Source organism: Rhagoletis zephyria, unplaced genomic scaffold (genome assembly GCF_001687245.7).
Source record: "Rhagoletis zephyria isolate East Lansing unplaced genomic scaffold, Rhagoletis_zephyria_1.1 Rzeph_scaffold_04997, whole genome shotgun sequence".
NCBI lineage: Eukaryota > Metazoa > Arthropoda > Insecta > Diptera > Tephritidae > Rhagoletis > Rhagoletis zephyria.
Window position 1 is genome coordinate 13,003 of NW_016162080.1, and position 23,075 is coordinate 36,077.

General features: G+C 36.7%; 2 protein-coding genes across 7 annotated transcripts; both read right to left on the reverse strand.

The window, feature by feature from the left end:
• Positions 1–225: 225 nt before the first annotated feature.
• LOC108371456 (UDP-glucuronosyltransferase 2B4-like) lies at positions 226–10,941 on the reverse strand. Of its 6 annotated transcripts, XM_017627027.1 has the most exons (6): positions 10,716–10,941; positions 4,658–4,904; positions 4,327–4,593; positions 4,147–4,275; positions 1,082–1,239; positions 226–992 (listed from the first exon to the last, which is right to left on the reverse strand). In XM_017627027.1, the coding sequence occupies exons 1-6, from the start codon at positions 10,731–10,733 to the stop codon at positions 240–242; spliced, it is 1,572 nt and encodes a 523-aa protein (XP_017482516.1). In that variant the 5' UTR covers positions 10,734–10,941; the 3' UTR covers positions 226–239. The 6 variants fall into 6 exon arrangements, with proteins under 6 accessions (XP_017482516.1, XP_017482511.1, XP_017482510.1 ...); XM_017627022.1 differs by having other exon boundaries at positions 4,147–4,593; positions 10,742–10,941; XM_017627021.1 differs by having other exon boundaries at positions 4,147–4,593.
• A 5,715-nt stretch (positions 10,942–16,656) lies between these two features.
• On the reverse strand, positions 16,657–18,760 carry LOC108371458 (UDP-glucuronosyltransferase 2B13-like). The gene is made up of 4 exons (XM_017627028.1): positions 18,476–18,760; positions 17,925–18,371; positions 17,698–17,855; positions 16,657–17,627 (listed from the first exon to the last, which is right to left on the reverse strand). Exons 1-4 carry the CDS (start codon positions 18,720–18,722, stop codon positions 16,893–16,895), a joined length of 1,587 nt encoding a protein of 528 aa, XP_017482517.1. The 5' UTR covers positions 18,723–18,760; the 3' UTR covers positions 16,657–16,892.
• Between the last annotated feature and the right edge of the window lie 4,315 nt (positions 18,761–23,075).

A 23,075-nucleotide genomic window follows, 5' to 3' on the forward strand; every position in this document is an offset into this window, starting at 1 on the left:
TTTTTAAATACATTAACACAAATGGCTTATGAACTAGCCGAACCCGTTGCTATCTCGACATACATACATACATATCGATGGTGCTCTGCAATAACGACACAACTCAAAATTTTCGACATTTTTCAATAGAGCCAATTAAAGATTTTGCGTTTATATAAATATAATCCGCTATATAAATAAAAAACATGAAATTTTGAGTTGTGCTGTTGCTATTGCAGTGGGTCATAAATTATAAAATATTAGTCAATCTTTTTTATTGTTTTTTTCGACACGCCTTCACTTGAGCGCGCTTTGCGCCTTGGCGACAACATAAGTCTACTTATCACTTTTCCCAAAAAAGCTATTAACGAAACTACCAGAAATAAAAATAAAACTACACCAGCCAACACATCCAACAACAAATACTGATAAAGCGGCATGTAAGCGCCATGGGACTTCAAATGGATTGCGCCGTTATGCCTTATCACATATTCCAGCCAGAAGGAGGCCTCCTGTAAAGCTATTGTGGGGTTATCTCTAAAGAGGCGCGATGCCTCCATGGCTTTACGTTTATATATGTCATCATTGATTAACATTCGTATATTATGCACTAAGTCTTCGCTAGTAATTGTATCGAAACTCAACGTGCGTGCATATCCAGCACGTGTCACTTTCATAGCATTGCGATGTTGATCACCAAAGAATGGTATACACAAGAGCGGTTTACCCCAATGGATACCCTCTTGGGTGCTAAAGATGCCACCATGAGTAATGAATAGCTTCAAATTGGGATGAGCTAAAATATCATTCTGTGGTAGCCATTTATAGATTTTAACATTTTTTGGTAGCTTTGTGTTGGTGTCGTGGTTCTCGAATTTCCACAATACATTTTGCTCGAGCCGGGCGAATGCGTTCAGGAGTAGCTGGATTTTTTCGAATGGAATGTCGGTGCTTTGCAAGTATGAGCCTAAACTGAAGTAAATGACGCCATGTGTGGAGTTGTCGAGGTAAGACTGGAAGGATATTAGCATAGGTTTAGTGAAAATGCTGCAGCTTATGTACATACATATAAATATACATACATCCTTAATGGAGTGCTTACCTGCAAATCTTTTGGTAATGGTTTGGCTGGCTTGATATGTATGCCACCCACATTAACTAGGCCGGGCATGCTGGGTCGAGGCGCGTCCATAGCCCGATGGCTATTGATTAGCATAAGCGATATATTTTGAACAAGTTCACTCAATTGCGGGAGAGGACCTGATTGGGATAGTAAAATTTATTACACAAGTGAAAGAAATACTCGATTGTTAGTAATTTTTTCTTTGCCTTAATATTTTCCCCCCTTAAAATTAATGCCTGTTTGACATAGTAATTAAGTATGTAGATCTAAGTACGTTACTAAATAAATTGCATGACAAATCTCAGAAAAATCGTTGCGAAAAGATTGAAAAAAGATTTAGCTTTTCGTATTGATAATTAGGTTAAGTAAAGTTAGGTAAGGTCAACGGGCTAACTCCGTATATGGAGGTCCTTGAGGGGAGGGGTAAAAAGATGCAGGGTGGCCGGAAAAAGAATGGGTGGGTAGGGGAAAGAGGAGGGGAATCTAAGGGTCGTTTATGACGTCCAGCCTTACGGCATGATTACCAATCACACAGTGACCAGTAAACACCCCCACCACTAGTTAGAGATGCAGCTTGCTTAGTCTAAAGAGCTCTCCAGACCGCCTACGGTTCAGGATTTTGCCACCTTGCATTCCAAGGTCTTCGCCCAGCGCTCGCTGAGCTGACTAAACGCCCATCTGTCCAGAAGCAGACCACACGAGGGCAGGGGAGACCCCAGAACTTCCCTATCCGAGGGTTCCCTGTCTTGCGAGCTCATCAGCCATGTAGTTGCCCGAGATTTCACTGAAATAATCGGACGTGGTCGATAGGGAAGTCAAATACTCCCACAGTTACACTCTTCGAACGCACCATCTGAGAGCCAAGAGTCCTGATGGCTGCTTGGCTGTCAGAAAAAAATGCACCTCCTTAAAAGATGTTACACTAAAGAGCAACCAATCCGAAGCCTCTTTTATCGCGGCCACCTCAGCCTGAGAAACGCTGCTGTGATCCGGTAACCTAAATTTCAGGTTGATGGAGAGGTATTCGCAGAAGACACCTCCACCCACCTACCCATTCAGCTTCGATCCATCTGTAAATAAGTTTACAGGTCCTTGATTCCATATACTGCACCCCTTCCGGTTTCCTCTCGCTGAAATATGGGTGGTAAAAGGTCCATTCGGACCAAGAACCGGCATGGAATGGTCTGTCCGAGTCGGTAGGAACTCGAAGCCTTTCAGAATACTGGAGTGCTCATAGCTCGAGGCGAACTTAAGGCCCACGCCACCTAACCGATATAGGCCTTGTCTAGTGCGGTCCACCAGACGAGTACCCCATATAATAAAATTGGCTTGATTATTGTTTCATAAAAGCAATTAACTATCTTCAGCGAGAGACTCCTGCGTTTGCCAATGGACCCTCTAAAACAATACAATGCTACTGTAACCTTCTTGACTCTTTCCTCTACGTTAGGTTTCCAGGAAAGCTTACCGTCAAAGATCAAGCCCAAGTACTTCACTCTGTCAGAGAGCCTTAGAAGAAGACCACCCATTTGGGGGAAGACGGAAATTCGGTATCTTATACCTCCTAGTAAAAGTAATAAGATCCGTTTTACTGGGATTTACACCCAGCTCGCAACTAAAAGTAATGATCGATTTTCGGTATCTCTCTTAACTAAATGAAGGTTATTAATTTTTTCTCAGAAAAACCAGATTGTGGTCGATTTTACTTGGTGGTTAAACAAGGCTAAAAGAACGAAGTCAATTACTAATCCAAGATCGAAAATTTTCATAGGGAAGTTAAAGTTTATGAAGTTATAAAATCTATACCATTTCGGTATCCCGCTTTTCGCTTACGTTCCCATTTTCAAACCGCAGGTTCGTAAGGCTACAAGAAAGTTCTAAGAAATATCCATTTCACTACTGAGTTGTAGTTTATGTCCGCTCCGCGCGGTGCACACTGAGTAAGGCTTAATGTTCCAAACCCCAACGGCTTATGGAGCGCCCGTTCGTCATGTTAGAGGGCGCTGGAATCTGTGCCTTTTTCGAGTCAGGTATAGCAGACATAAAAGAAACCTCACAGGTCCTAGGTGGCCATTTGGTGGATAATAAATTAGAACGAGAAGATTACGGTGGAGGGGGTCGTATACTCACTACCGGGGGTAGATAGTGGGCAAGAAGGTCAACTGTCGTCGATATTCCTCAGCTTATCAGGCTATGTAATGGAACCGCAGACTGCGAGTCCACGGCTTCTACTGGGAAGGAAGAGGGGTTGGTCCATACGTCCTGTCTGGGCAGGCATGCAGTCGTTGAAAAGAAGTCGGGTGGGAGCAACACTTCCGACGACGACGAATTGTAGTCGCAGGCAAGCAGCGGTGACAATGTTAGCCCCGAAGCTGCGATTTTGCTGCTTGTCTGCGGCAGCAGGGGGTTTAGAAAGCCAGAAATGGCTGCAATAGGAAAGTAAAGAAGAAACATTCATTGTCCTACACATAGGGAGAGAGGGATCTCTCTAAGAAGTATCTATGAGAGGACAGTCGTAAAGTACAAGTCCTCTGAAAGCTCAGCATTGGAGAAAAAGACGTTAATTGCTTCCTGCCCTTAAGAAATTTGCTGTAGTTTTTGCTGGGTTCGACTTTTGGTAATATGGGCTATTTCGAAGATAATGCCAAAATTCTAGCTTTAACGCGTTGTGCATCGGTGGTACTTTTACCCGCACAGGATTCCAGGGCTAAGTTTTGGTGCCCGAGGAAAGAGGCTTGAGGAAGAACGGTTAGCCACGGCAGAGTTCCATGCAAATAAAAGTCCTCCGTTACTCCCAGAGCTTACGCTAGCTCGGGCACTCAGATCCGCTTCATTTACGCCCTGCCGATTGCTCGAGCCCGGATCTAAATGCGCGGTCTTCACGAACCGAAACGTAGTTCATATTTTTAATAAACCGCCATTCGTTTTAAATAAAATCTGTTTGATATTTAGCATAGTCTTAAAAGGAATTATTCATTTGGTTTACCTTGTTCTGAACTCCGAAGTTCATATACTGTCCTTAGTCCTCTTTTTCCACAACTTACCTTCAATAAATCCTTCAAAATATTTCTCAGCCATCTCCTGCATTCTCGGCATATAATACCAACGCCTTAGCACAGCATCATACAGCGACAGATAAGTGTTACAAGCTCTTTCAAAGAAGTCCATGCGATCTGTATGCGAGAGAAATAAGTGCGGAACAAATGACCAAGGTGTAAGCAGACCCATAGCATGGTCCATATTATCAGCATAGCCCATGGTGCCCAAAGTCACCACAGGACATTTAAATTTATGCGCAAACATCAGAAAACTCTCGTGAAAGAATTGTTCCAAAACAATAAGATCGAATGTGAGATGCTTGCTAGCGATCAAAGCTTTAACTGCCGGCTGAGCGAGCGCGTGTTCCGAGCTCAATAAGCCGACATGCCAGTATACATTCAAATTTGCGAATTCGCTGGAAAAATGCATTTTAAAAATATCCTCTTTGCGATCTGAAAAAAAAGAAAATCATTTAGTTTGCTGCAGCAGTGTGTTAAGAGGCAACTATTTATTTACAGTAATATGTTATATTAAAGTGTGGCTCAATAATGATCTGCGTTAAGTTGGGATGTGGCTGCTTGACTGGATGATTGGTCAGCGTGGTGACATTGTGTCCGCGTCGCAATAGTTCTGATGAAAAATGCTCCATCCACATCCAATGACTTGGCGCTGGGAAGGGACACATAAAGAGAATATTGTAAGCTACACAGGTAGACGACAGCAAAGCTGCCGCGAGCAGTAATGGCAGCGTTTGCCTCTGCATCTGCAAAAAATTGCCAGAATTTTTAATGCTGCATTAAACTAAATGTTCACTTAAAAGTATATACTATCTACTTGGGTACACTGCTTGGGTAGCCAATCCAAATTAAAATTATCGATAATGTTTTTTCGTCCTATTTTTTTTTTAATTGTTAAATGGCAAAAGTTCAGCTGATTGCGTGAACGTGCGTACATAAATTACTTATTAGCATATCTCCGAACTTGCATTTTATTAGACAGACGCTTGAAGCTAAGATTTCAATGTTCTCACACATTCGAAGCGCGTCTGGGTGTGATAGTTAATAATTATTTTTAGCTGATTACGTACATACATATGTATATAAATCTGAAGTGTCAACACATGGTGATGCACAATTGTTTTTGTCCTGCGTCTTTTTTATTGATTTTGTTTTTGTTTTTTCTTGCTGATATGGAAAATGCGCAACTAGCAAATACATGCATATATACCTACGTATGGTACATCTGTCCGATTAATCATTTGCATCCCAATGAACACGCTAGTTAAAGTTCAATTTGATATTATTCGTATTATGTATGTGCATGTACATATATTTATAATTATTTGATGACTAGGTATTATGTATTGCAATACTCGATTTTGCACTTTTGATTCTAACCAACCTTAATCAGTTTTTTGTTTTTTTTTTTTTCAGCAAGACTATGCTTATCTCGCCAGGAATGCACCAAGCCGTTAGCAAAAGCTAGGTCAGTAGCACAAACCCATAGTATATATGCCTATTGAATGAATTCAAATCAGACAAGCCATATCAGTTGATTGATAGGCCTATCTATTTATTAGGAATTTTCTTAATCATTATGCACTTGCAATAGTTATTAATTTTATTTGTAAAGCACTAAGTGAACGCACATACACACACACAGGCAGCGGAGTCGCGCGGAGCGTAGCTTTCCAATTGCTATAGGGTTATTCCAGCGAAGAGACACGACAGTTAATTAAAAAAACAAAAAAAAAATTGCGTTTAAATCTGAGAGACACAGGGACTCAATCTGGGAGCTTTTTTGGAATTTTAGAGATTTTCGGGATTCTCGGGACTTATCTACAAAATAATCGATATTTTTATCGGTTTTGTTATCGATATTTTTATCGAGTTTTTTATCGATATTGTTATGAATTTTGCTATCGATATTTTGTTACCGATTTTGTAATCGATATATTTAACTATTTTCTTAGCGATATTTATATAGATAGATATAGATTTTGTTATCGATATGTTTCGGTTATGTTATCGATATTTAGCGATATTTATCGATTTTGTTATGGATATTTTATCGATTTTGTTATGAATACTTTTATAGATTTTGTTATGAATACTTTTGTAGATTTTTTTACGGATATTTTTATCGAGTTTGTTACGGATATTTTTATCGACATTTTTATCGAGTTTCTAATAGATTTTGCTACCAATATTATTATCGATTTTGCTATCGAAATTTGTATCGAATTTTTCATCGATTTTATTATCGCTTTTGTTATCGATATTTTATTGGATGTAACTATCGATTTTGTTATCGATAAAGTATAAAGATAAAAATGAAGGTAAAGGAAAACAGAATAACGTAACTGTAATTAGAACGAACAGGGGTGGGTAGAGTAGGCATCTATTTAGGTAAAAAAGACAAAAAATATAACCGTAAGCAAAAGCAGATGTAGTATGTATGTATGTAGTATATTGGTTATGAGACAAAATAGATATGTATGTAACGTAAGTTTCACGCTCTTACTTTTTTTAACCTAACTTACAAACACTGAACCTTCCCATTGCTTAAATATGGTGTTGTTATTAAAAATTAAATAAATAAAAATTAAATATCAAATCAGAAATGTTCATTTTACTAAAATCAGAAATGTTCATTTTACTACTTACTAGTATCTGTCTTCAATAGTAACTCGTCCCACCCGTCACTAGCTTAATGAGTTAAGTATAATAATGCCATCAAAGCATAAATGGACCTTAAAATTCTATTAACTACACACGGGAAAGCCGCTATATACAAAATATTTACAGTTTGTCTAAAATTGGGACACGCATCCATCAATTCAGAAGGGCAGGTGTTTGCGTTGTCTCACACGCAATTCTTGGAAAATGTAAATTAAATGTAAATGCCGTAACGTTGGAATGTCCCTACAGCTGTACGAAAGCCTTAATAAAGCAAGCTTTTGCGAAGAGTTTTGGAGCTTAAATAATCGCAATTGTATATTTGATTTTTCAGCTTTATGACGCTGATTTATAAATAAAAATCCATATAAATATGTATGTTTCTATGGACATTAGGGTGGTCCTTATTAAACAAATTTTTTTCAGTCTGACCGCCTCAATCAGTAACACAACGGTCAACAACTTTGGTCCTGATTCTTTTTCTTCAGAGCTGCAAATAGCCCTTTAGGCGGAAAAATATTATAAAATTATTTTTATTTTAATCTGAATTTTGACCCCTGTGCGACACGCCTTAACCGACTCCAATCGGTACCGAAATTTATATGTAATACGTTCCACTATAGTAGCATAGAAGTAGCGGTTAAGATTTAAGAAAGCGGATATAAAAATGTGCTTCGTACATATAAGGACCACCCTAAAATAGAAGAGCCAATGTCAGTTACGCGGTTGTACAAAACCGCGTATCGTCATTCTGCACAACCGCGTAGCTGACATTGGCTGCCAAAAATTGGATTTGCTCACACAAACTCTTGGCATAATCCTTATCCATTCGTCCTGAAATTAATTAGACAGAAATGCGATTGCTTTTTAAAAAATAAAACAATTTTGAAATATGAATGTTTTTACTCTCTGGAAAATAATTTATGCAACCTCAGACACGCGGTTTTGCATTTTGTTGATACGCGGTTTTGTACTTTAAACGACGATATGTAAACTTAACATTCACAAGAAAATGTTAGCTTAATAGAGCGAGCTGTACCTACGAGTATGAAATGCAGTCGTATTATAGGCGCCAAAAAATATTAAAAAGAAGGGGGAAAAAATTATGTGCTTACTACACACACACAAACATATAATTATCGGGCAATGATGTGGCGTTTCAGAAATTTTTGAAATTAAAAATATCAACTATTCAGTAAAAACTAATAATAATTTTACTGGAAAGCTAAAATGACAGCTGAACTTGCAAGCTTTACTGGACTTTTACTGGTTAAACAACAACTATTGGCCAGGAAGAAAACCAACTGATGGCATGATGCTGAGCGCCATTAGGGTTGCCAGGCGTACCCCATTGGAGGGGGACATACCCCATTTTGACTTTTTGTCCCACCTTGCTACGGAAAGTGGCGTAGGTCCCTCACTCTTGCCCGACATCGTTCACTTTTAGCTTTAAGCGCGTTTATGTTGTTCAACTTTCACAGGCGATTAGTTGAATCAAAGTGGAACGGAAAGTATAATTTTTATTTGAAAATGTTCTTATGCCAGATTTAAAGCTAAATATGTATACATACATATATACATTAGACTGCATCACCAAAAAAAGTTGCGGTTTTTCCGCCGGGATAACCAAACTTATTATATTTTAAGACGTTCACCAAAATATTTGGGAAAAATATTAAGATTTAAGTGAGCTGGACCGATTTGAAAATACCTCCAAAAATTAAGTTTTTTATGAATAAAAATAGGTTCGTAAAGAACTATTTGAAAAAAGTCCCCTCAGATGACAAAACAGATTAAGCTTAAAAAATCTGCATACAAATATTTAAAAATCTTTTCAACGGAATCGTAAGAATGAGTTTTTTGATGCTGTTTTTTTACTTTTTTCAAAGTTTGATTTACGAAAAACTTGAATAACTGGGCTAAAACTATTCTGATTTAGACTTATGGGATCTCAGTAGAAAGGTATTTTCACACTGTTTTTATTTCTGTCACAAAAAAAAAATTGTTCGTGTCCCATTTGTTTTTTTCAAATACCAACACATCTTAATTCATCTTTGAATGACGTTCGTTCATCCTACCTTACTCTTTCATCCTTTGAATGAGTTTATTAGCAAAGAAATAAAAAGCGTGAGAAAATACCTCTCCACCGACAGCTCTCAAGTCTAAATCAGAAGAGTTTAGGCTCAGTTATTCAAGTTTTTCTTATACCAATCTATGAAAAAAGTTAAAAAAAAACAGCATCAAAAATCTCATCATTACGATTCCGTTAAAATTTTTTCTTAATTTTATTTAAAGCTTATCCCGTTTTGTCATTTGAAGGGATTTTTTGAAAAAAAAAATTTAAGAAACTATTTTTATTCATAAAAAACTCCATTTTTGGAGGTATTTTGAAATTGGTCCAGCTCACTTAAATCTTAATATTTTTTCGAAATATTTTGGTGGAGATCTTAAAATATAATAGATTTTATAATTCCAATGGAAAAATAGCACCGATTTTTTTATGTATGGGGAGTGATGCAGTCTAATATACATATGTAGGTAAATGTACATATCTTTGTTTTTGTACATACACTGGCGATCAAAACTGAGTGCATGGTGATTTTTTCAAATATCTACTGTGTTTTACAAGTAAATTTTAATGCTTTAAACTGCATATCCGAGAATTCAGACAAAAATGCTAAAAAATTATATGGAAATTTGTTGCATTTTTGTATTCAGTTTGAAAGTTTGAATTAATTTTATGGTTTTGGCTAAAGCATGAAAAATAGTTTTATAAAAAATAACAAAAAAAAATAATTACTTGAAAAAGAGTGTAAATATTTAAAATAAAATCACCATGCACTCAGTTATGATCGCCAGTGTAACTTTGTTTTGTTCAAATGATATTGAATTTTTATTTATGAACGGCTTTGTTGTTCCATAAGCGAATAAATAATTTTTTTGTTGAATACATTTAGTTTTACTTGTCCGCCGAAAACATCCCCTTTTTTCTTTTTCAGTTGTACCCCAAGTCCACCAATTTGTTCATATCTGTACCAATTTCGGCATTTTAGGTCTGGCAACCCTAAGTGCCATTAATAAAAATAATAACAGATTGCCGTATGTACGTAGTTTAACGTACATGCTTTTTTTGCCGAACGTGGCTGTCAACTTGTTAAATTTTTCGACATTTGGAATTTACAGTCGAATTAAAGTACTAAGGACACATATATCGATGTTCTTGTGCCAAAGAGACAATTTGTTTTACTCCAAAGTTCATTGACCTCAAGTAACCCATTCCAGTATTTACCCACCAAAACTCAGTTCTTAACACCCTAACGTACCATCATAATTTCAGTGAATTAAAGCACGCTAAAAATCATGATACCTTTGCTGAGGAAGCGTATCGAATATTCTAGTAGAACTGTTAAAAAAAAATATTTTCTTTAAAATCTGAAAAGGCTACCTAAACAAACACAGTTATTCTCTGTTATATCCTACCCCGCCCCCCCTTTTATCAAATAATAGTAACAATAATAATAAAACCTCAAAAACGCGTTATACAGTCACTACAGACAGAGAAAGCAAAACGGTTTTTTCGGACTTTAAAATTTTCAGATTTTTTTTTTTCAATTTAAAATTTTCTGTAAAAAAAAATTTACAACGAAAAACACAGGCGTACACAAAATCAGACCACTATATTTTTGCGCGGAGCACCTTCAAAATAATAACAGAAAAAAAAACAAAAAAAGCTTAGTTTTCGAAATTTCCTTGCAAACATACTTTAAATTCAGAAGTGTACTACTGCGAACTTTTTTTTTTTACTTGTGAGGTGGTACGGTCTACTGGACATACATCCATAGATATTTATATAAAAATTTTTTTTTTATACACAATTCTTTTGCCAACTTTCCTACCATTTCATTTTTGTACATCAATATGCCTTTTACTTTTAAAATAAAACAATTTCAGCAAAAATCTGCGACACCAAATCAACGAATTCACAACGTAAAACTGATATGAATTTCTTGACTGCACCAGTTAAGTACAAGACGATTTCTGTTTGTACAAGTTTTTGCTGTTAATTTATTTTTCTTATTATTGCTTTCTCTTTAGACATTTGACTACTCCAAGCTGTGTGGAAAAATGGAACGTTGCAGTTATGTATGTATTTAAAAGATAAATATAGGCTTTATTTTATTTAAACTTATATATTTCTTTTTTTTGGGATACATATACAGGTACATATGTATGTATGTATGTATATAAGTACATATCTTACTTGACTTATTGGGTGATTGGCAATGGTAAGGCGAAGTTGAAGCTACCCTGCAGTACGGGGGAGCGACTACAGGACTGCTGAATCGGTAGCTACCTAATAAACACCGTCAATTACCGACCGACTACTTGCAGTGTATTTCATCGATTACTTTAACAAGGCAATGTCCTAGGCGGTAGTCACCATCGGCTCTCTCTGCACTACCGGGAGTTACTAAAGTAGTCACTTGCGTGATTTATGGGCGCCCTCTGTCGTAGTTTTTCGCTATCCTGCTTGCGACTGGTTCGACTCTGCACCACCATTTGCACTACCATGGGTTAATAGAGTAGCTACTTTCCTAAGAGTCGGTGCAGTAGCGGTTCAAAAGTAGCGATTGACTCCAGCAGTACTGGAGGGTAGGAATGATGTTGATATGTATGTATGCAATGCAATGCTAACCACCAGTAAAGCCTAAAAGTGGGCAACACATTTTGTGATCTGCCTATTGCGATCAACATCAGAGTTGAGCGCTAAGGTAGATCGCAAACAAAGTGATGGCTAAAATATTAACACATTTTTCTAGCATCAAAAAGAGGCGGACTGTATGTATGTACTAGAGGTTTACGCCGAACGGCTTTGCGGCGGCGGCGTGGTCAACTTCAAAAAGAATCGGCGGCGGCGGCGAGGCCGGCGCGTCTGGAGACGCCGGCGCTACTGCTCATAAGGTAGATTCCAAAGAGCCATGAGGCTACTAATCTTGTCCTGTCATCTCGGCACCCTTAGGCATTCGCCATGGCAATTCAGATTGTAATTGTATTTAATTCATTAATTGAATTAGTTTTAAATTTAAATTACATTACTTTCTACTTGCATTAAAATCTTGAGTGTCTGCCGCTGATGGATGGGCGAACACACGAAATTTTGAGGTATATACATATGTACATCTCTATGTTCTCTACAAATCCGTATGTGCTATTTAAATTTAAAGAAATACAAAAATTTAAAAGGTCAAGTTATTGGGATAATTTGTATCGCTGTCAATAAATTTTTGCTATAATCTTAACAACCGTTATGTTAAATTACGGAGTTGTTACGATTTTTTTGGGGGTTATGTATTGAAAACAAGGTTTGGTCTACTTTTTTCCAAAAGTTTAACCCATCAACTCCCACCAGAACGGGCCTTTTTACCCACTGTTTAAAAAATGGCTTATAGATGGTTAAAATTTCCACTAAAATATAAAGCGCCAAATTTTTCTTAGGAGAACCGAATGTAATGAAAAATAATAGTAATTTTTAGCAAAAAGGGGGACTTTAAACCTGTGTAGAAGACATTGCGATGCGCGGGAGCAAAACCTTCCTGGGATTTGACCACCACTTAGAAATGCTAACGTAATTTTCACACAGCCACCTAGTACTTGTATACGTCTGCGGGACCCCAGAATAAAATAAGTTACGAATGCAAAAATTAGCAAAAAAAAGAGTTTGCTTTTTATTAAAAGTGTGTTTATAATATTAAAAAAAAATACACAGGAAAATCAACTTATCTTTGTTTTATCTCCAATAATTGAGGAGTTAGATGCAATAAGGGCGCTTCTGTTAAAACTGCTTTCTGAGATATTTGCGTTAAAGTTTTAGATGTGTTATAACTTTCTTGTTGTTGTAGTATATAAAAAAGTAGTATTGTTGTAGTATTGAAAAAAATTGTCTACTGCGGAAAAAAATTGTCAGATTACCAGTATTCGACCCTAATTTAACTGTAATAAACGCTTTCGATTGAAAAACGTGTTACCTATGTTTTTTCTGAGTTACGCTTTTTTTGGAAATGTTCAGTGGCCCAAATTAAGCAAAAAAAAACTCCTTTAAAAATGTAATTTTCATTTTCTAAAATAGTGTTGTTTACGAGTAGTACAAAATTCCTTAGGCGCCGAACGCCGCCGCCGCCGCCGCCGCGCCGATATTTTCGTAATTCGGCGGCGGCGCGTGAAAAATGACAAAAAACGGTGGCGGCGGCGGCGTGGCTCGGCGGCGTATACCTCTAGTATATACCTTTGTGGTCAGCTCGTTAAGTTAAGTTACATTTTGACCATATTTGGCTATTTTTAACCGACTTCCAAAAAGGGAGGAGGTTATCAGTTCGCCGGAATATTTTTATTTTTTTTTATGAATGTTACCGCATAATTTTGGACCACGTCAACTGATTTCGATAATTCTTTTTGCATCGGAAAGGCAGTATCTCAGAGGTGGTCCCATACTAATCCGGTTTAGATGCGATCATTGGATCATGAGATATATATATATATATATATATTTTTATGAAATGAGAATTGAAGCCAGTTTTTATTTTGCTAAAAGTTAATTATTATTTTTTATATCTAATTTTTATAATTTATTTTTATGAAAGTTTAGCACATTACTTAACCAGCACCACCTAAATTCACATTTCAAACTTCCTACAAAAAGTATAAAAATTCAACAAATTTTAACAATTACACCCAAAAAAATTAAACGTTTTATAAAAATTTTTAGAAAAATTTTGAGTACGCAGTTTTATAGCTAATTAAATATTAGTAGCATTTTCTCCCATATAAAGTATGCTCGACAATTATTTTAATATGGAAGAAAATGCGTAACACCGTCAGCAAAAATATATATATATATATAAAATTAACGCGATTTTCTAGCGTTTTCAAATTTGCACTATAAGCTACTAAAATTTAATGAGCTATCCTAAAATTTTTCTAAAAGGATTTAATAAAAATTTAAAAGTTTTTTTGTGTAATTGCTAAAGTTTGTAGAATTTTTATAATTTTTAAAAGAAGTTTAAAATGTGGATTTTTGTGGTGTTGATTATGTAATGTGTTAGACTTAGAAAAAAATTATAAACTTTAAATAAACAAAAGAAAAATAACAAAAACTTGTGAAAACGTCATTTAACTGAATCAGCTGACCATAAGTTTATATATTTTTGTTATCGATCTTGATTGTTTATCGGAAAGTTGATACCTCAACTGCGATCCCATATTAATTTGGTTTAGTTCGGATCATTGTGACATGCTGATATTGCGGTATCCCTAAATTTTTATACGAGCATTGAAGTCGTTTTATCAACAATAAAAAAAATTTCAAACCAAATAAACTCTGTAACTGTCAGAAAATACAAATCTGTAGAAAATCCACCAATCGTGTGGTTTAGCCTTTAGATGAGTATTATTTTATTTTAATATATTTTATTGATTTGTTTACTTATTTGTTAATCTCTTTCGAGATCATTTATGTGGGTTTGCGCTACTGAAAAGTTCATTGTCCGATATGTAACATCTGCTTGTCAATTTATCTTTTATATGTACTTTTGCAAGTATTTTATTTGGTGCAGCAAGCCATTCATTGAAAAATATGTAAAAATGGTATTGAATGCAAAGTAATTAATCGAAATTAGGTGAGTTGCAATATAATCGGTGAGGCGTGCTCTCTCTGCGGGGCGCAAGTAATTTGAAATCTAATTATAAATCTCACGCTTGACTTTCACTCTATTCAAATGGATTTCGCGCGCAGCGTTCAATGTAATAAGGTCAAGGTTTTCGGAAGAAAATAAATTAAATAAAGAGAAGATAAAATGCGACTACGTTAAGTATTTAAAACTCTATCGAACTCAAGGTTTATAACTTAGCGCAGTGTATTTATCTAAATGATTCTTCTTATTGTTTGGCGCTGTAACCGCCTAAGCGAAAGTTGAGTTCAACAAAGCACGCCAGTCGTTTCTCTATCTATCCTCCTATCGTACAGCACTTCCTAGAGAAGTGTGACCGATTGCAGGACAACTCTGGATTTGCTACATACTGGTACTGATGTACGTCTGTACTGGTATCCGGGATACACCTCGCGGGCAAGGAAGAGGCCGACAGGCTTGACAAAGAAGGCGCCCTGTCGGAAAATATGCAATAAGAGGAGGTGCCTATTTCCCTCCAAGCGATTACACGGAAGCTCGAAATGTCCATGATCCGGAAAGCGCAGAGGTCGTGGACCAAAACGCAAAGTTGCAAGGTGTCTCAAATTGATTGCGGAGCGTATGACATAAAGCTCGCGATTTTTCTCCTATTCCTCAAGAGTGAGGATGCTAAACTACTGGTGGTGTACTAACGGGATATTGCCTGTTGGCATCCCACTCCTTTAAGCTGGCTTGGACTAATGATAAAATCTGTAGAAGATGCAGATCGAAAGAGGAGACAATAGAGCATATACTATGTGAGTGTCCTCTGCTTTTAGCAGACTGCGATTCAGCAGGCTTTCTGCCTAACTTGAAAGCCGCTGCCAACATTGGATACAACAAGGATTTCCTATTTGCCAATAGCACTGCGATGTTCTTCAACATTGCTCTTGACGCTCAGTGATTAACTATACAATAGGTTCGTAGCTTATCTGGTGACGCTTTGAAACTTAATGGTCTCTGTGGTGCCATGTAGTGGCTAACGAGCTTACCTAACCTTAGCTTGAAAACAGAGTGGAAGCAAAGCTAAAGAAAATTTACTTGCAATTGACAACATGCATACCTCGCACTATAATAACTCTCAGCAGTCAACAGGCATCGGGTCAGTGGCGGTAGTCGACTTTATTCACGACACGTTACAGGAACTAAAAATGAAGGTCGTCCCGCAGTCAGTGGTAGTCGGGTTTGCAGAGTTGCTTCATGACTTCTGCCGAAAATTCGCAGCGACCGCGTGCCCAATAAATTCAAAGGGTATGGTTGATGGTGTGAGAAATTTTCCCTCTGAAACCCCTTATCAGGAGAGGGCTGCCTCAGAAACTGGCATCCAAAATACAGCGGTCGGTACATACTTAATTCCGACGGGGAAGTTAAAAGGCACGTGTTTAGAGCGGTTTTAGTTATTCGCAGATCCGAAAAGGGAATGAAGATAGGGAACCTACTCTGATCGCCTCAATACGACCCTATTTCTACGGGAGCAGATCATTACAGCGAGCGGCAATGTACTTCTCGATGGATTCCCAGATCGACTGTTTTCTCAGTCCCTGTTGTCGGGCTCAATTAAAGATACATATATCCACGTAAAGTATTGTTTCCATGGAGTCGGCTGAGTTAGAGAGAGGGGCGAACACTGAGTAATTTTAAGGAGGCAAGTGAAGAAGTGATGTATGTCATGCGTGTTGTCTTTACAAGCCGAATATGTGCGGGACATGTCGCGGTCGAGTTTGGACAAGAACTTATGTAGGTGCGCAAGAGTTGCTCGGCTCTCTCAATGCAGCTAAAGATCTTAATCTCCAGATAAAAGCATTCACGGATCGAAAGTTTGGTTAGGTGGTGATGGTTTCGCGAGTGTTTGCGCGAGGTAGGATCTCGTTTGTGAGTTCATAAAAATAGCGCATCAGCAAGTTGGTTCGGATGAAGCGATTGTATTCTATGACCTTGCTAATCCTGTTTCCGTGTCGGTTTTGTAAACCTGGATCTTCCCGAAGCCTAGTTAACCTCTTTGTTGCAAAACGCTATGTCAAAGCTTACTCTGTTAAGAAACAAAGCTACCTGAGTGATTTTTCTGTCAGTTTTCTCTCGAATAATGTTAGACCACTGAGTCAATCAAAAACCGCTGTTGATATTTTTTATTTTTTTATTTAAGGCACTAAGGCAGAAGAGGTGTTGAAGTCACTTATCGAAAGGTTTTGGTTAATATAACATATAAGTATGTAACAGTTTGAAAACAATGCGAATACGGAAGAACTTAGATTTCTGGACTACAAAACTTATTTTCTTAAAATTAATTTACATATATGCACTTAGTGCAAGCAATTATATGACTACGTATACTTATTTCTATAAATCACAGTTTTATTGGCGCTTTTTGCTCGCATCAGCCGCTGGGCTCACCTTCTCTTTCCGTTTCAGAAGATTTCGCACGACTTTCAAAAACTTTAAAGGCAACCAAATCGCTAAAACGGCCACTAAAAGCGCGCAACCGAACACATCCAATAACAAATACTGATAGAGCGGCATATAGGCGCCGGCGGACTTCAAATGTGGCGCACCTTTATGTCGAGCCACATACTCCATCCAGAAAGAGGCTTCGTCCAAGGGATGCATAGGATTATCTCTGAATTTTCGCGATGCTTCCAGTGCCTTCTGTTTGTAGCTGGAATCGCTTATTAGCAGTTGTACGTTCAGCACCAAATCTTCACTTGTCATTTGACCGAAATTCAGCGAACGCGCATAGCCGCCGCGCACTGACTTTATAGTATTTCGATGCTGATCGCCATAGAGCGGTATGCAGAGCATAGGCACACCCCAGTAGATGCCCTCTTGGGTGCCAAAAAGGCCGCCATGTGTGATGAAAACTTTTATATTTGGATGGGCGAGTATGTCATTCTGAGGCAGCCAACTTTGGATTTTCACATTTGGCGGCAGCTGACCAATCGATGAGTTTTCGAATTTCCACAATACATCCTGCTTGAGTTGGCTGAAAGCGCTGAGGATGAGTGAGATTTTATCTTGCGGCATATCAGTGCTTTTCACATAGGAACCCATACTGAAATAGACTACGCCGTGAGTGGAGTTGTCCAGGAAACTCTGCGGGGAGGAAAGCATTTTTTTTTTTTGTAAATTTATGTGAAAGTTAGTGGAATTTGTTTGGACCAACCTGTATATCATGTGGCAGCGGTTTGGCTTTCTTTATATGCACACCAGCCACATTAAGCAAACCCGAAATGGTGGGTCGCGGCACATCCAGACTGCGGTGGCTATTAATGAACATCATTGAAATGTTCTTCTCCAGTTGGCGTACATTTGGTAATGGACCTAAAATGCAAACAACAAATATTGGTTATCAGTGAAGCAACCTTCCTAGCCGTGCGATTAGTTGTGTACCTTCAATGAATCCGGAAAAATGCTTTTCAGCCATTTCCTGCATTCTCGGCATGTAATGCCAGCGTCGCATAACGACATCGTAAAGCGATAAGTATGTATTGTAGGCACGTTGTGTGAACGTCATTTGATCTGTATGCGAGAGCAGTAGGTGTGGCACAAAGGACCAAGGCGTAAGCAGCCCCATAGCGTGATCCATATTATCCGCATAACCCATGGTGCCTAGCGTCACCACAGGACACTTGAATTTGTGCGCAAACATTAGGAAACTCTCGTGGAAGAACTGTTCCAAGACCATGAGATCGAATTCCAGATCCTTGCTGGCGATCAGCGATTTGACCTTGGGATCATTGAGCGCATGTTCGCTGGTTAGCAGTCCCACATGCCACCACATTTGCAGGTTTTGAAAATCATTTGAGAAACGCATTTTGAAGATGTTATCTTTGGGAACTGCAACCAAAAGATGTTGGGAAGAAAATTACAAGGAATGTGAGAACTTGTAGGCAATTTTATATTTCGAGCTAAATATACTATGAATGTCAAACTATACTCACAATAGTAGGGTATATCGAATTTTGGCTCAATAATGATCTCTGTCAGATTTTCATGTGGATATTTGGAGCGATGATTTGTCACAGCTGTTACATGATGTCCCCGTTCTAATAGATCTCGCAGAAAGTGTTCCAGCCACATCCAATGACTGGGCGCTGGAAACGGACCCATGAAGAGGATGTTGAAAGCTGCTGAGTTTAGTGGCATTAGAAGTGCCGCAACACAGAATAATAACCATCGGAGCTGCATCTATATATGTGGAATAGAAAGAAAAAGCAAACAAATATGTAAGTAAACAAACTATACACTTAAGAAGGTATAAAGTTTTTCAAAGAGAAAAACAATAAACTGGTAAAAAAAACTACTTAATGGATCTTAAACAAATTTTCGGAAGTTAAATATTCCTTAACTGGGCTGCCTGCAGTTTTCAAGAAAAATCACAAGAAATATTTTTCGTTATTTCTATTGTTTCTTATAGGCGGGATACACGGTGCGTCTGACTCGCGAGTCGGTTTGGCATGACTTTGAGTGAGACGACTCAACTGTGTGTACACGAAAGATGAGTCAACACGTACACAGATGACTCGCAAGTCAGACGCACCATCTATGGTGCCTATAACATTGCGTTCGCTGTCTTACTAGCTACATACTGATTGAAGAAATTTTGATATAAGAAAATTTCTATTCCAATTTTCTACTTCATTTTATGTAAGTAGTACATACATATATGAATTTTTGGCTATTCTTGAGAGCTGCAGACAAAGTCTGGTCTTCATGTAAGCTAGCAAATAACTCACTGAACGAAGCAAATAACAGAAGGCACTGAAATCGAGAGATTTATAAATTCGTATTTATGGCCTGCTTTTGCTCTATGTTTATGCTATACGTATTTACTTTTTAGACGACCGAATGAGGAAAGGGGCAAGTGTGCATACAAAGAAGCGCAGCTTTTGCGTCATTTCCGCGTTAACCCTTGCATCTAGCCCTGTTTAATCGAATTTCAAATTTGTTAAAAATAAGTTCAATTAATAAAACAAAATTTTTCTTTTAATTGCAATAAAATCTAGAAATTAAAAGTATATTGATTTAAAAAAAAATGTTAAATTAAAAAATTAATTAATAAACAAAATTTCTGTTAAATATATAAAAATATTTTTTTTTTTTTAACAAAAAACTTTAAAAATTTAAGTCATTTAAATTAAACATAGCGAAAAATTAAAGAAAAATATAAATTAAGTGCATAAAAGCAAATGAAAGTTAAAAATTTTTTTCTTTTCAAAACAGTAAAATCTTAAAACTAAACGAAAACCCAATAAATATAAATAAGTAAAATTAAAAAATTAAAAGGAAATTATAAAAAAGGTTTTTAAAAACTAAATGAAAGTTAAAGGAATATATATTCTTCTTTTTAAAGCAATGAAGTCTAAACACTAAAAGAATGTTAAATTAAAAATAAAAAGTAAAATTAAAAAAAGAAAAGGACAAATAATAAATATAAGTTTCTAAAAATTTATTAAATTAAAAAAGCTTTATTATTAAGACAATAAAGTTAAAAAAATGGTTCAAAAAATAAAAAACAAAGTTTTTTATAAATTAAATGATATAAAAAATCATATTTCTTTATAAAACAATAAAATTTAAAAATTAAAAGCAAAATAAATAAAAAACAAAAAATATCAAAAAAGAAAGGGAAAATAATTTATATGTAGCTTTAGAAAGAGATAATTAAAAAAAAAGAAATGAAATAAAATAAGTTTCTTAAGATTAAAAGAAATTAAAAAAAAAATAAATCTGAAAAGAAAATAAATATAAATTAAAGAAATAATTTTAATAAAAAAAAGAAAAGGAAAAATATATGTTTCTAAAAATTAATTTAATTAAAAAAATTTTATTTTTTAACTGCTTTCAGTCAAAGGAAGTTTTCACTCTGAAAGTTGGCAAGGGAGCCAAGAAGAAAAAAAACTTTTAAGCTACATGCGAGATAGCTGTATTTCAATTGACTTGTAGCTGTCTTTCGCGTGTGGGGTGTCAGATCAGACTCCGACTTCCGAACAAGGGGTCTGGTCCAAGCAGATGACATATTCAGTCCAAATAAGCTGGGCTGTTTTGTGCTCTGCTCTTAGACCTTTCCTAATCTGATATTAGTAATATTCATTGCGCAAATATTGCATTCCGACTTCGTCATCAAATTTCTGTTACTCAAAATGAGTTTAAAAACATATGTATAAAGTAAGCCTAATACCAAATGCATGTCTGTATTTCATTCAAAACAAAAAAGTACACAAATGTATCGCTCCCAGTTATAAAGCCTATCAACTTACACAAATATGTATGTCCGAATAATTGCATAATTACATATTATTTAATTATTTATTTAATAACAAAATGAATACAACCTGAAAGACACGTGTTTTAAGTCAAACAATATGCAAAAAATAAAAAAAAATAAAGCAACATGTGATATATGATAAAATCTAGCGAACTGCTGCGGGTAACCACAAAAATCAGAGGCGGCGACAGACACAAGCGCTGTTTATCAGCTGCGCATAAAGTTTTAATATTGTTCTTTATATATATAATAGGGACACAGTATAAATGCAATTCTACGCTTTAATTACATCAGTTAATTTGGTTTCATTCTTTGCCGAGTGCTAGTGCAGTTGTGGGCGGTATTGAGTTATTAATCAATACCCAGTGCACGTGTTTTGAGTTGTGCGAGGTTTGACTCTTTGAATATTTTTGCATAGTTTTATAATTGGCACTACTTAGTAACAGAGGGCGGTTTTCGCCCCAGAGAGGCATATCTTATCAAACTCGGCAAACAAATAACACACAACTACAGCGATATATTTTTGTGCATTCTTAGACATTGATCGGACCTTTGGCAATAACTCACATGGGGTAAAAAAAAAGGTCTAACACGCAAATGAATCAGAGTAATGTTACGATCCAGATTGGTTTAGACATCAGCGGGAAATAAAATGATAATGCTAAAGACTTTGCGAGACTGCCACCTTGAGGAACTACTTGAGATAATTCCCAATATGGGGATATGCTCCACCCTACCGCAAGTAAAGTCGTCTTAAACTTCCTTAGAAAGAGCACACATGCAAAAGCAGAGTGACCTCCAACAGACTGGTGGAAGGGCAAACCAAAACCAATATTTCCATCTTTCAGTTCTATGAGAATGGCATGGTCTAGAAAACAAAGCGGTCTGGATCACACCTTCCGGGCTTGTACCCAAAGTAGGTACACAGAAGTTACAGAAACTTACGAAAGTCTAAGGGTAGGAATATATGGTCCGAAACTCCAGAATCCCTTCCTATAAGCACACAACGTAGCAACCCTCATATGCACATTACGGGTCTGCCCACACAGACGAAATGTCGACTTCGCTTTGAGAACGATGTGATATCTAAACTGTGCGTTAGCCACTCAAAGTCTAATGCATTTTAAGTCATTACAGTAGTTTCCTTAGGTGCCCGTGGGTGGATAATGAAACAAAGGGCGCCCACGTGCACAGTGGATGAGCCTGATGCGGGAGGACCCGTCTGCATTCGGGATGTACAACTGCTGCCACCTCGAAAAGGAGGGAGGAAATAGGCGAAGTTTTTTGGGTCTCGGACCTTATCGGCAAACGGCTGTAGAGTCCAACAAGAAGGCGAGGATTCCTTAGGTGTAAGGAAATCGTCTACTAAATATAACACTCTTGGCAGCTGAAACAAATTTGGACTTTCAGGGTTAGAGATTTCAGAATCAGGATACAAAAAATCATCTCGGTCGCAGTGTCTCTTTGCCGTTACATCAAAATCCTTAATTTATTAGCTATTCAAGAGAGTTGCCACCTATTAAAAATTTAATTGAAATTAATAGGATTGATCGAATATCGCAATACGGGTGTCGAAAGGCAAAGGGCCTGAATATTTTTGAGGTGTTGTTACCACCTGTTTAGAAATTAATCTTACTTCAAATTAATTAATAGGTTCTAAACTATATGTAACAGAGTTGATAACTGTTTAAAAAACAAAAATCCTTTTCAATTAATGGAATTTGGTAATTGAAATAAATATGTATCACAATATGGGTGTCTTGCTGAAGGGCTTAGTAAGAGGAGTTTAAAAAAGGGAAAAATATGAACATAGGAGATTTCTTCGGCTAACTTTAAGTTTGTTGAATTTTATAAAAATAATTTGCAACTAAATTAACACGAGGTGAGGGCAAAATAGTAGTTCAAATAAATCTTTTGCCCTTTCGTTTAAACTACCAGTACATTACTTGTGCATTGGGTATAAGCAAACAATTTCTGACATCAGATCGACATATAACATAAATGCCAGTGCGCGCGTGCGCATTCCATCAAACAAAACTTTGCATAGATAAAACTAGTTCGTTTGCATTTCCTTGTTTCCTTATTACATTAACAAATTAGCATGTTTATGACAATGACTTGCCCAATGCAATTTAATTAATCTTATTTCCACTATTGACGTATGCAAATTTTTTAAATAAATGCAATGTTTGATGTACATAATGCAGTTCTTGAAGAACACTTTTTTATCTGTTCACCCACGCACAGGCACACATACATACAACAAAAAATAA

What these genes read in the sequence shown, in the direction of transcription:
- LOC108371458 (XM_017627028.1), bottom strand. Translation starts at nt 18,722, where the DNA reads ATGCAGCTCCGATGGTTATTATTCTGTGTTGCGGCACTTCTAATGCCA. An exon ending in ATTCGATATACCCTACTATT is followed by an intron (nt 18,372 to 18,475) that starts GTGAGTATAGTT and finishes TTTTGGTTGCAG; the next exon opens with TTCCCAAAGATAACATCTTC. An exon ending in TTTTTCCGGATTCATTGAAG is followed by an intron (nt 17,856 to 17,924) that starts GTACACAACTAA and finishes TTTGCATTTTAG; the next exon opens with GTCCATTACCAAATGTACGC.
- LOC108371456 (XM_017627021.1), bottom strand. An exon ending in CTTTAATATAACATATTACT is followed by an intron (nt 4,594 to 4,657) that starts GTAAATAAATAG and finishes CTTTTTTTTCAG; the next exon opens with ATCGCAAAGAGGATATTTTT. An exon ending in CATTACCAAAAGATTTGCAG is followed by an intron (nt 993 to 1,081) that starts GTAAGCACTCCA and finishes ATATCCTTCCAG; the next exon opens with TCTTACCTCGACAACTCCAC.